Here is a 13365-nt window from a genome sequence, read left to right on the forward strand (position 1 = left end):
TGTGTGTGTCAAATTGTCCATCTGTGCCGCAGCAAGCATTACTACACTGAAGGGACACAGGTCCTTCGAGATGAGACAGGCGATGGATTTAGTTATTTGTTATTTCGTTATTTTTTGGCCAGTTCAGAGTTGGCTGGCTGTTGTTCCACTGTTGCTCCTTTTAACTCTGGGTGGTGACGATGGTGCGATGTGTATACGGGTATTTGTAGTGTTTCCAAAGTACTTCACCTTCGTTTTGTCCCAGGGAGATAATAAAACCCAAAATGAGTCCAAACTCCTGCCTTCATTGAAGATGGGACTGGCTGAGTTTGTTGCTCCTCCATGGCTCCTGCCCTTCTTCGCAGTAGAGTTGTGCGGCGTCTTTTGTTTTCTTTTTTTTTCAACCTTGCTGCAACACTGTGTACGGAAGCCCGTGGGGGTGCGCAGAGAGACAGGGGAACGTTAATAAAAAAAATTGATTTTGAAGTTTATGAATCGATTCAGAATTGTGGATGATTAGAATCGCGATTCTTATGTGAATCGATTTTTTTTCCCCCTACCTATCATCATCATCATCATCATCATCATCATCATCATCATCATCATCATCATCATCATCACCATCACCTATCTTCTGTCTCTAAATTACAGGAACATGTCTGTTACTTATTCGCATATCTCTCGAACCATTCATCTGATTGATTTCAAACGTGACAAGTGTCTTGCTACGAGCACGAGTAAGTGCAGTGCCAAGTTGACCTTGTTTGGATAAGAAATGTAAAAGATATATATAAATATATGGGTAAAAGAAGCACACATTTGCTATTGCCGCTCTAGCTGCTGGCCACCACAGCACACTGAGCACAGCACAGGACTAGAGTTACCAGGGATTTCCAGGTCTGTCAGAGGCGAAACTTTAGTTGATTTAGTAATTTTCTTTGATTTTTGTGCTTATACCATGTGTCAGTAGGCTACGTAGCTAGATGGTGTTTTTATCTGTCTGTTTTATTTGTGTTTTGTTGCTGAAATACAATCGGGAGGTTGCATGGGTGGTTTTATTTTGAAACACGGAAGTTTTATTATGGCGATTATGTGTCTGACTTCCTGTCTGGTGCAATCTGCTCTGTTGAGCTTGAGGCGAAGTAGAAACGGCTCCATCAAATATAGAAATGGTGCAGATTGATAGCGCTGTGGCACAGAGAGCCTCCTGAGACGTGCCGCGGTGCACCTGGTGGAAACGCTCTCATTGATTAGAGTGGCAGCGATCAGCTCCGGTGACCGCAGCGCAGCGCAGCCGTTCAGCACCAAGAACAGATTTTGCACAGGCACTAGTTTTATAAATCATGAAACGATCATACGTTATAAAACATATTAGATCAAATAAAACTATAGTCTTTCTCATACTTTCATCTAGTAGCAATTACTAGTTACAATTTGTAAACTAATTACTTTATCAGGACATGTCTGTGTAAAGACCAAAGACCACATTGGAGTTAAAATGTTCATTAATATGGTGCGCAGGTGGTACAGTGTTTAAGAGCACATGCCAAGTCCAGGCTGGTGGAACTTTCTGCATGTCACCCCCCCCCCCCCAAATAAAAGCGTCTATGCCAGAGAAAATCTTAGTAAAAAAATAAGAAAAATAAATAAATAAAAGTCATTAATATGACAACATCATCAACATTGCACTTGGAAAAAGGAAAACGTATTTAAAAAGCAATTATAATTCTTAAGTGCTCACTAATTCAATTTATTAACGTCATGGTTTCTTGTCATTTTATACAGTATTCAATAGAGGCAAATATTTGGACTACTGTGTATCTGGTTAAATAATGCCCCAATTAAAAATGTGCTTAACATGAAGAACATTATGCAGCTTTTTGGGGCATTTTCAGGTTAAGTTTCTTTTTGAACATTTGTCCAACGTAACTGAAATCATTCAATAATTTTCTCTCTATAAATAGAAATAGTTGAACCATTGCTGAATGAATTTAATGTAAAGAGTGATCCAAAGAGGAAGAAGGGCTATGGGAAATCAACATTACATGGCTTGTAATAGGAGCTAGTGTCGATCTTGATGTTCACCTGTTCACGGTTTATGAAATGAGTCAGTACTCTCCTTTCTCTGTCTTGGATTTCAGCAAAGGAAAGACCACACTACTGAAACACATAGCAAACAGAGCTCTCAGTATTCCCCCCAACATTGATGTGCTGCTGTGTGAACAGGGTAAGTCAGAAAGTAATTTCTTTCTCTGTCCATGCCATTCTGTTCCACTCACTCTGTTGCGTGTGTGTGTTTGTGTGTTCTTCACCAGAGGTGGTAGCTGATGACACACCAGCAGTGCAGGCAGTGCTAAAGGCAGACACCCGCCGTCTGAGGCTGCTGGAGGAGGAGAAGCAGCTCCAGACTCGTCTGGAGAAGGGAGAGGACAATGTGGCTGAGAGACTAGAGAAGGTGAGTGATTGTACCACTGTGTTGTGATATAAGTACAGCCAGGTAAACTGGCACAGTTACCTTCAGTTAGTCAGGGCTGCCTCTAGCACTGGCGCATATGAACCTTTTTTTGAGTTTTTCATCCCGGTACCATGAGGTTTAAAGCCATTTTGAGTGTTTGACAGCTACACTTATATTTGATCAAATGTATCAACCTGTAATGATGTGATTGAGACATGTCAACCAACAACCTTTTTTCTTTGCTGCACTTATTAACAGATAATCCCTACAGACAGCTGTGTAAATCACATATATTGTCTGCTGTTTATGTGTTCTGAAGTCAATAATGGTATCGATATACATGCTCTGCCACCAGAGTTGCTAAGAGCTTCACTACAGGCAGATACTACCTGCTCATTACGGTGGGTGGGAAATAATAAAAATAAAATAATATATAATAAAAAAGCGGATTTCTTTCTGTGGAACCTACATGAGAACTATTTTTGTTCAGTAAATGTCTGCTGTCAGTCAGCCTGGTCGAGACCATTTGGCTGCCTGCTGTCTTCTAAGTTTGTCAGAAGCTGCTGCTGACAGACTGCTGGTTCTGAAGGCAGTGATGGCCAAACAGGGATGTCAGTGTGAATTCAGCAGCCAGAACACTTACACTTAATAGCACTTCCATGCTGCTCAAATATCTAATATATCTACACTGGTGTTAAAGCTGCACGCATCAATATTTTTTAATGAGTCACATGAATGTGTGTCATGTGGAATGTGTCACTTGTAGTAATGAACTCAGAAAAATGATCACCAACTCTGCATCCAACCTCAGCTCTGCAGCCTATTTTCACCTCTTTTAGCTCTTTAGTTATATGACAAATTGACTGCTTTGGTTTGGTCTAACTGCTCTTATAATCTGGTTTCCAGCAGCAGAGTTGATCAGTGTCTGTTGTAAATATTCATGACTGTTTACTGTGCAGTGAGGGATTTAAAGTGACATTTGAGGTGTGTCCACATAAAGTGGTTTAGATAATTGGAGTAAACTGTTGGCTTGCTTAGAGACTGTCTCCTCGTCCAACAGGTCTATGAAGAACTGAGGGCCATTGGAGCTGCAGCAGCTGAGGCCAAGGCCCGAAGGATCTTGGCTGGTCTGTCATTTACCCCCGAGATGCAGAACAGACCCACTAAGAGGTTCTCCGGAGGTTGGAGAATGAGAGTTTCCCTTGCCAGGTAGATATCATGCTGCTTGTCCAACATTAAAGAGCGCCAGGGTCAGGGCAGTATCCCGGCATGCATGGATGAACATGGGGGTGGTTCTGTTAGCCAGCAGGTTTCCCCAGATATAGATCTCTATGCATTTAGCCATAATACTGCTACAGGCAGCTAGTTCCTGTGTTTACTTTGATTCAGACTCAGAAACTAACTTTTGAAGTCATTTTCATACACTCTATATACTCCTCCTATATAAAACCTGAGTCATGCAAAAAAGTGATGTGCCTTGAAACTGCCTGAATTTTAAGATACCGTGATGCAAACTTTTAGTCATACCAATCAACACTTGTCATAACTAAGCTCTTCTTCACTAACCCACAGAGCTCTGTTCATGGAACCCACTCTCCTGATGTTGGACGAACCCACCAACCACTTGGACCTGAATGCTGTCATCTGGCTCAACAAGTATAAACCAACTTTTTGATCTAAAGTGTTTCTCTGTATCATATCATTGGTCCTGTTTAGAATGGAAGGGAGATATTTAAGTCAGCTGATGTCAGAAAATGTCTGTGGATGGTGGAAGTGAACTAGAGCTGCAGTGATTAGTTAATTATTGATTGAATCCTTTATTTATTTAGGGAAGGTCAATTGAGAGCAAGCTCTCTTTTCCAATGACGCCCTGATTACAAAAGACATGAATAAACATACACAATATGATCATAATTCACAGTTACATTCAGACTGCGGAACATTGAACAATAGTCATTTGAAACTATCCAAACAAATAAGACAATCTAATTCAAGAGCACGCTGTTAGTCATTCCACTTCTGAGGGGCATACACCTGTAAAGCAGTCTTCCCCAATTTGGTCCTTACGTTGGGAATGTTTAAAATCAAGGTCTCTTGTGATCGAGTGTGCAAGTTACAAGTTGTAACTGAGATTAAACTGGTAAGCTAGACAGGTAAAACATGCAGCAAGGCCTTGTAGATAAAAATCATGCAGTGCTATTCCGTCCTTACAGATAAAGATGTCCATCTAACTTTGTCATAAAGAACACAGTGATGAATTGTAAACCCATCACCTGTAATAAAAACAGTGGAGAATGACACAATGCATCAAGGGGCTTCAATGTTGAGAGAGCAGCATGCATGTAGATCACATCCATATAATCTAGAGCAGGTAAAAAATGACCTGAACAAGTTGTTTTCTACTATTCAAAGTAAAACAAGCTCTGTTACGATAAAAGAACGATAATTTACTCTTTAGTTTTTAGTTAGTTCAGAGATATGAATTTTAAAAGACAGTAGCATCTATCCAGATGCCCAGATGGTTGGAATTAGAAACACTTTCAATAGGAATCCCATTCAATGTAGATATACTACTGTCTATAAGCAAAGAAGGGGACAATTTTGTGAATAACATGTATTTTGTCTTTTTGGGATTAAAGTAGCTGTATGTAACAAATATATTCCAAATAATCATAAAATGGCCCTAAAATGTAACCAGACATTAAGGAACCATGTTAATTTCAAACACTGATATCACTGACAGTAGTAGTCCAGCCAGAATATTCACATTTGAAAAGCTCAGTTGCAGCCCTCAAGTAATGTTTATGTTGTCATTCTGTGTTTTGGCCTGATGTGCCACTCACCACCTATCTACCAATCACAAAGTCAGTAGTGTTTCAGCATCCAGGTTGCCAGTTGCCACTGAGCTGCAGCTAGGAACACTGCAGATAATGTCTGATGTTACAGAACCAAAAAAACCTCATTATGACTCTCAAATACGTCGTGACAATTTGAGAAACAAAACAAGGGTATGTATAGGAGATGTCTTTGAAACAGGTTGGGATGTCTGACTGTGGGTCAACCCGCGTGAAGTAGACTCTGGCAGGGAGGGGGCGAGGAGAGACAGCTCTCTCCAGTGTTTTGAACGTGGGCCACAGTACCATTTCTAAACGCTTGGTGTCAGAGTTACATACTTCAACTTTAAGTCATAATTTAAGGTCAATCACAGCTTGCTATATGAAAATCACACTGTAGGTTTTTAAGAGCTAGATCAGCAGAGGGGGTGACTGAAAAGATGATTGTGTCATTGGCATACTGATGAATTGTATTATTTCTTATGCCAATACTAAAATCATTAATATAAAGAGTAAATAAATTAGGGCCTAAGATCCTTGATGAACCCCTTTTAATACACTTAAAAAATTTGATTGATAACCATCAGCCAGCACGGCTTGAAATTGGTCTGATAAATAGTTTTTGAACCAATTAAGGGATTTTCTGTCAATACCAGTGGTTTCAAGGTACTTTAACAGTAACGAGTGGTCCACTGTGTAAAATGTTGTGTGCAGACTTAAAGCCAGACTGATGAAGATTTAAAATATTAAAAGTATATAAAAATATTTTCAAAAGACTATTAATATTTTCAAACAATGCAGTTTAAAGACTGGGCGGTAATATTGAAGTGGTCCACAGGAACACCCTTGTGCAATGGAGAAACGAAAGCAGTTTTCCACACAGTTGGATTACTTCCAGTTATTAAAGTTAAATAAAAAATATGCATCAAAGCATTATATATTATATTATATTATATTATATTTAGGGCTGTCAGCGTTAACGCGTTAATCACGATGCAATCCATAACGCGTTTTTTTTTTTAAATCACATTTTAATTTTGCAAGCCTTTTTGTACTTTCTACTCACCCATAGACTGCTCCTCTAGCCCTCTAACCCAGTCAATAGCTGATAAACCAGATTTCTCAAAGAAATAGCCTGCTGCAACAAAGTGCTTCTTAAAGGCATCACACTGTTTTTGTTTGTCAGAAATTTTGGAAGACTCACTAGTTACTCGGTTTGGTAATATTGAAGTGTGACAATTAGATAAGGTCTTAACAGTCTTCCAAAAGTTTGCTGGATTTCCACTACAATCGAATAGGAAAGAGAGATAATAAGATGCTTTGGCCTTACGAATCATGGCAAGACACTGATTGCGCAGTCAGTGAAAATCCTGGCAATTAGATCTCAAGCCAGAAGCACGTGCTTTGCTCCAGGCAGTATCTCTTAACATCTTTGAGATATCTGACCAAGGATTACTTCTATTTTTTACTTTAAGGGTCTGATTTACTAAGATCCCAAATAAAGGGTACTACATTGCGTGCACAGTGCAATAGATTGCACATTTAGTTTGCGTGTGTTTTGTGGGTGATCTACTAAGAATAACTGCGTAAAGGAAAACAGGTGCAACAGTGTGGAGACAGCAGTATTTAAATATATTGAGTTATAACAAGAACAAATATTACCAGAAAAACTGACATATCAGAGGGTATTTGTGACAAAGTCAATGCTGTTAATAAAACCAAAAATATTCCACTCCAAAAATATTAACACAGATGGAAAAACTCCATCCTGTGTGTATTTTCATTAGTGTAGTCATTGTGCCTCCATCTCCTCCTCTCCACAGTAACAGCAGTCATCTGTGCGCAGTGTGCATCAGGTTAATACCTGCCCTTCAAACGTATTATTTATAGCTACCGTCAGCAACATGACCTTTGAGTTTAGTAAATCACAATGCATGTGTAAATAACATATTTGCATTTTCTCCTCCCTGTATTTTGCACACTGGGGTTAAAACGCCCCATTCTACATATTCATTATGACAAACGTATTAAATGAACAGTGCATATTATCTCCCTCGCACAGTTCAAACATGCAAATCTCAGTGCACCGCGTTAGTAGATCAGCTTGCACGTTTTTTCACATGGAAACCTTTAGTTAATCAGGCCCTAAGTTTCTTAAAAGGGGCATGCTTATCCGCAACAGACTTGAAGGCTCTAATGAAGTGATGAGGGTCAGGGATTGCAGATTAAGAAGGCTTGAGCTACAAAATGTTTAAAATTTCTTTTAACAATTATTTCTGTAGTCTAGTGTCCCTGCAGGCAATGGGACAGTAGTCCCTGAAATCAAGTGGAAAAACATCACTAGCTTTAAACTTATGATTAAATGATTAGTCAATCACACAAATATTACTCCAAATTATCTGGTTCCAGCTTTTCAAATGTTAGTATTTTCCAGTTTCTTTAGTCTTCTATGACAGTAAACTTAAAATCTTTGGTTTGTGGATTGTTGGTGGGGACAAAATAAGGTAGCATCTTGGGTTTTGGGAGTGTTTGTTTTTTTCTCCACAATTTTCATATATGGACAAAACGATTATTCAATAATGAAAATAATTCAATAAAAATCACTATGCAGTCCTTAACAGTTTGCAGCCCTACTAACAGAACAGTGTTATATCTGATTGAACTTTAACATGAAAACGGCAAACTATTTTAGTCTTGTTTAGGGATCTGCTTCAATCTGCTATATCCATCTCAGTCACATAACTGCAAGGCGAAAAGGGCAAATTATTTGATGTAGCTGTCTGATAATTATAAGAGATTTCTTGACTTATCCTTGAGATAGACTGGTGATTTGTTTTATTCCTACAGCTACCTTCAAGGCTGGAAGAAAACTCTTCTCATCGTTTCCCACGACCAGAGTTTCCTTGATGATGTGTGTACAGATATAATCCACTTAGACAACCAGAAACTCTACTATTACAGAGGGAACTACTGTAAGTATGGAGTGGAGTGCATTGTTATACATTAGAAAGTTTTTTTTCTAGCCACTTTATTACTTATTTTTGTAGTGCTCTTACAGTTAATACAATAGGAATATGATGAAAATAATAACTGTGTTGTTCTGTAATTTCTCAAGAAATTGTGTGTGAGAGCTGCAAGCTGTTAGCTGCTACTCCAGCAGTAATGTTTTGAAATCTTGTAGCGCCAACTACAAGTATCAAAGGCTACAGACTTGTTCAGCATCCCCATCTGCACAACATTGCTGAATTTGGTTACCATCAGATATTTAAGAGATATGGCAGTTATAAAGCAGTATGGTGGTGTTTTAATAATGGCCACAAGGTGGGGTTATTGGTGCCATAGTTCAGTATGTTGTGCAGATTCTCAAGTTTCATTTCAACAGAATTGCAGAAATATCATGGTATAATTTTACTTTAGCAACCTCTGTGGGTAAAACAAATGAAATGTTACACACTTGTGTAATGTGACTTAAGTGTTGTCCAAAAATGAACTAATAGGTTTTGTTCGGCATCATCTACACATTGTATGTACCAAGTTTGGTGAAGATGAGAAGAAATGTGTGCCAACAGAAGCAAAAAACGTTTTATGCGTAATTGGGCGTGGCCTATATCAATTCACTCGTTATCCAAGGAACACACTGCAAATATTGTTTTGATAGCCTTCACGATTCATGAGTTATTAACCATAACTTTTATTTTTTGAGCAATAACATAAAATCATTCAAGCATTCTACAGTAAAGAAAAGCAGTAGTATATCTCAAACATACATCTCCTTAAGAAGATTTCCTGATGTTTCCATTTTGACGTTCAAAGTTTGTATAACAAATTGTACAGAAGTACAAAAAGAACAAGATATAAGATGCATTACCTTGTGCTTTTTTTGGCTTTCCCAAGTGACCTTCAAGAAGATGTATGTGCAAAAACAAAAAGAACTCCAGAAACAATACGACAAACAGGAGAAGAAACTTAAGGATTTAAAGGCTGGTGGCAAGTCCACTAAACAGGCTGTGAGTATAACTGTTCAGCTCCCTGAATAAGCCCCCACCAATAAACAGAAGTATGAAGCACCACATTTTTGCGGCTTTTTATAATGTTTCCCTCAGGAGAAGCAGACGAAGGAGGCCCTGACCAGAAAGCAACAGAAGGGCAAGAAGAAGGGAGCTCAGGAGGAGGAGAGCCAGGACGCCACAGAGCTGCTAAAGAGGCCTAAAGAGTACACAGTCAAGTTCACCTTCCCCAACCCTCCACCTCTCTCTCCACCTATACTAGGACTACACAGTAAGAGAACTTTTGTATGTCAAACCCCTCCTTTTTCTCACCCTCTTTTGACAGTTCCATGTTGTGCCTGTAGAAAAAAAAGACAAAACCTTATAATAGTAATAGGTCTGGTATTGTGAAAAACAAGAAAAATAGTCATCCTAGTATTTTTAAGTTATTTTGAAACTTTGAAATACGCAGGTTAAGAGCAAGTATTGAGGCGGCACCAGTCAAATCAAATATGCAGGAAGCTTTAGAAATTTGGCCAGTACCTTTTTACATGGAGCCACATTTGTAAGGAACATGCATTAGTGAGATGAGCAGCAGAGCTGAGTATGTGGGTTGTGCCCATGAAAAATTTGGCAAGTCTTCTCTATCAATGCTGAACAGTTTATTCTGCCATTGACTCTTGTTTGGTTGTTTGGTGGATTGGGTGACTCAGTGTTTCCCATTAATTACACAGACTGTGGTGGCTTGTCATAGTCTAATTTGTGCTGCCACACAGTGAGCTGAACACATCTGTACACTCTCCAAAACGTTATGTTGTTTTAGGGCTGAGCAGTATATTGAGCAAATGTGATATAGAACGAGACTTTATCTTCTTTTGTGCGGATTACATTGTTGAATTACTGAATGAAGTTGTGACAACTGTCTGTCTCTGCTGCATGCAGGGTTTAGCTCCACCCCGCAGAGAAAGAGGAGATGAGCAGCTAACGTTAGCCTGTGCTATAGTTTGCTGTCAGTTCTCATCGCGTTGCTCTCCTCTGCTCTGAGAGAGTCTGTTCACTGCAGGCATACTACTTTATTCCTCCTCACTGTTTTGTATAAAAGGTCTGGACACTGAATGGAGGACAGAGTTGCTCAGTAAGTGGCTATAGGATGCTGCTGTGTTAGCTGTGGCTGAGCGAGCTACAGAGTGAATGAAGTGAAGGAACAGTGACAGTTACATTCACCCATTCACACACATTCATACATTCACCATTGGCACAGCCATCAGGAGCAATTTGGATTTAAGTATCTTGCCATATGAGGACTGGAGGAGCTGGGAATGGAACCGCCAATCTTCTGATTAGTGAACAAACGCTTTACCTCCTGAGCCACAGCCACCTGTCGATAAGTTACAAGGGAAAAGCATGTATTCTTCTTCGAGACTTCAACATCTGAAAAAATGCTTTCCACTCAATCAAATGAACAAAAAGTATAAGTCCAACTGGATCACTCCAGTTCTACAAATATCATCTATCTATAAATGACAGGAACGTCTGTCTGTCTGTTATTCGCATATCTCTCGAACCATTCATCCGACGGATGCTCTTGCTGCTGGCCACTCCCCCTCTCACACAGCACACTGAGCATAGCACAGGACCAGAGTTAGACAGGCTATAAGGCAGCAGAGCTTTGGCAGCTAAAGTGTGAAATACACTTCAGACCCTCAAAACAATGGATGAAACTGAAAAACACAAAGTCAATACTTAACAAGCGGCAACACAGAGTTATCAGGACGCTATGTTCTCACACGAGCTGCATTAATAGTCACACACACACACACACACACACACACACACACATACACATATGTACATGCAGTCACTCTCTACAGCGCACTCTTGCTTGCACGCTCCAGATTCCAGGAGACTGGATCTCATTTGCGGGCGTCAAGGAGCCACTATCAATATACGGGAGAGTTGGGATCTCTGACGTTGTAGTAAAAACACACGCAAACACTGCACTAGTCTATTATAAAGGAAAAAATGTGTTAGCCTTACATCATTTCATATACAATTTTATATCAAATATAAGAATAATTTCAAATGCAAAGAAATTCAGAAAAATGTGAACAATCCCATGATATAAATCAGCATGGAACCCCATCAATTAATTTTAAACAAGAAAAAGGCCTCCAGTCTATATGAATATCAAGTTGCAGTATCCTTGCATGAATGTTTGACCATCCTATGTATACAGACCTTTATTCAGCCTTGCTCTGTTTAACCCTAATGTAGGTGTCGATTTTGGCTACGAAGGTCAGAAACCTCTCTTCAAGAATGTCGACTTTGGAATTGACATGGACTCCAGGAGTAAGTATGCAACAGATATGAATTTAATTTGAGGGGAACTCTAATAAAATTGGTGTGTGTGTCTGTGTGTCTGTGTGTCTGTGTGTCTGTGTGTCTGTGTGTGTGTGTAGCTACAAAAACGTATGTGTACCTGGAAGATTAAGCAGTTGATCCACCAGAGGGCAGATCAGGGCTCAGTCATCCCTTCCAACACTAGAATATCTTCTATAGAACTTAAGATGTAGCGATAAATACAGCTAAACATGAAAGAACACAAGAAGGTCACTTCATTCTTATACCATTCCGCAATTGTGTGTGTTTCAATTTTGACATGATTTTTCTTTTCCTCCCTACGACCAGTTTGCATAGTAGGACCAAATGGTGTTGGGAAGAGTACCCTGCTACTACTGCTCACTGGGAAATTAAATCCTGTAAGTCGGCTGATCATTTTGCAGTGATTAAATAATGCAAAAATGTATGATTCACTCATGATTTTTATTTTTCAGACTAAAGGAGAGATGAGAAAGAATCATCGTTTGGTGAGTAACTTACTGTTGATTTAAGTTTAAAATACACTCTGTGCACTGTTACAATGTGGTCACACCATGAAGTCACATTCACTTGTCCACATAAAATAGATTGAGCCATACGCTAGCTGGCATGATGAGGCCTGAAACAATTAGATCATTTGTTATGAACCATTAAATGAATCAACTATTTTGACTATTAATTGTTTGAGTCATTTTTATGGAGTGCCTTTCCAAATTCTCAGGTTCTCAAAAGTGAATATTTTCTTCTTTTTTTTTGTCCTCTGTGAATGACAGAATGTCTTTGAGTTGTGAACAAAAATATTTTTCACCATTACCTGACAATTTATGAAACAAATAATTGACAAAATAATCTATATATTAATCAAAAAGGAAAATAGTCATTAGTTGCTGCCATAGTCGTGACTGTTCCAGGGATTAAAGTTCCATTAATTGGACTGCCAAAAGGCCATATATGAGATCATTGCAGATCTGATGAGAATTACAAAGGTATAATAATAATATGTAATGTGATACTATACATTATTATCACAACAAACACGCAGAGCAGACATGGGCAGCCTGCGAATTTCCAAATATTAATGAATTGTTAAAATGGGTTTGCGAGCAAGCAGACCAATACTGTGTCTAAATTACTCTGCTGCATGGAGGGGCTGTTAGCTGTGGTCAAGCGAGGTAGAGAGTGAATGAAGTGAGGGAGTGCTGGCAGTAAGAAAGCCAGAGAATCAGACCAATAAAACATTATTATTTTCTGCAGCATAAATAAACTTCCTCACACACCTCCACTCAACCTGCAGCTCAGCCTCAAACCTCTCAATAGCTGAGCCGATACTAAATGTGACGTCAACAGACTGCCGGCCGCTGATTGGTCAGAAGAGTTGTCGCTGGAAAAGTCATGAGCCGTCCCACACAAGAATCAAACCCGGCATTTTCAAATACCGGCAACAGTGTTACAGCCATACGGCTCAATTTTGTTGCTTTGTGTGTGACAGAAAGCCACATACAACAGCAAGTACACCACTGCCTCCATGTCCTCCATTGTTTATGTGTTTGTGTCGCGTATAAAACGAAGTCACGGCAGTTTCACGGAGCCGTGCTATGACGACTATGCTATGACTATGACGAGTATGTACCTTTTTGTAATGGAAAAGGTCGTTCTTTGAGTCGAGTCGAGTGCTGGAACTGTGTAGTGGAAAAGCGCCATATGACCTCATAGTTAAGTTAAGTTAAGTTAA

The 13365-nt window shown here is 39.3% G+C and overlaps 1 protein-coding gene across 3 annotated transcripts in view; it reads left to right on the forward strand.

Annotated features, from left to right (window-relative positions):
• abcf1 (ATP-binding cassette, sub-family F (GCN20), member 1) overlaps positions 1 to 13365 on the forward strand; it is a 30471-nt gene that overhangs the window by 11935 nt on the left and 5171 nt on the right. For all 3 annotated transcript variants that reach the window (XM_053333732.1, XM_053333734.1, XM_053333733.1), the window contains 10 exons: positions 2121 to 2206; positions 2295 to 2434; positions 3495 to 3643; positions 4007 to 4090; positions 8116 to 8240; positions 9163 to 9275; positions 9372 to 9546; positions 11529 to 11603; positions 11943 to 12013; positions 12089 to 12121. In XM_053333732.1, coding sequence (XP_053189707.1) covers positions 2121 to 2206; positions 2295 to 2434; positions 3495 to 3643; positions 4007 to 4090; positions 8116 to 8240; positions 9163 to 9275; positions 9372 to 9546; positions 11529 to 11603; positions 11943 to 12013; positions 12089 to 12121 — 1051 coding nt within the window. The remainder of the gene's footprint in view (positions 1 to 2120; positions 2207 to 2294; positions 2435 to 3494; positions 3644 to 4006; positions 4091 to 8115; positions 8241 to 9162; positions 9276 to 9371; positions 9547 to 11528; positions 11604 to 11942; positions 12014 to 12088; positions 12122 to 13365) is intronic.

Source organism: Scomber japonicus, chromosome 15 (assembly GCF_027409825.1).
Source record: "Scomber japonicus isolate fScoJap1 chromosome 15, fScoJap1.pri, whole genome shotgun sequence".
Classification (NCBI taxonomy): domain Eukaryota; kingdom Metazoa; phylum Chordata; class Actinopteri; order Scombriformes; family Scombridae; genus Scomber; species Scomber japonicus.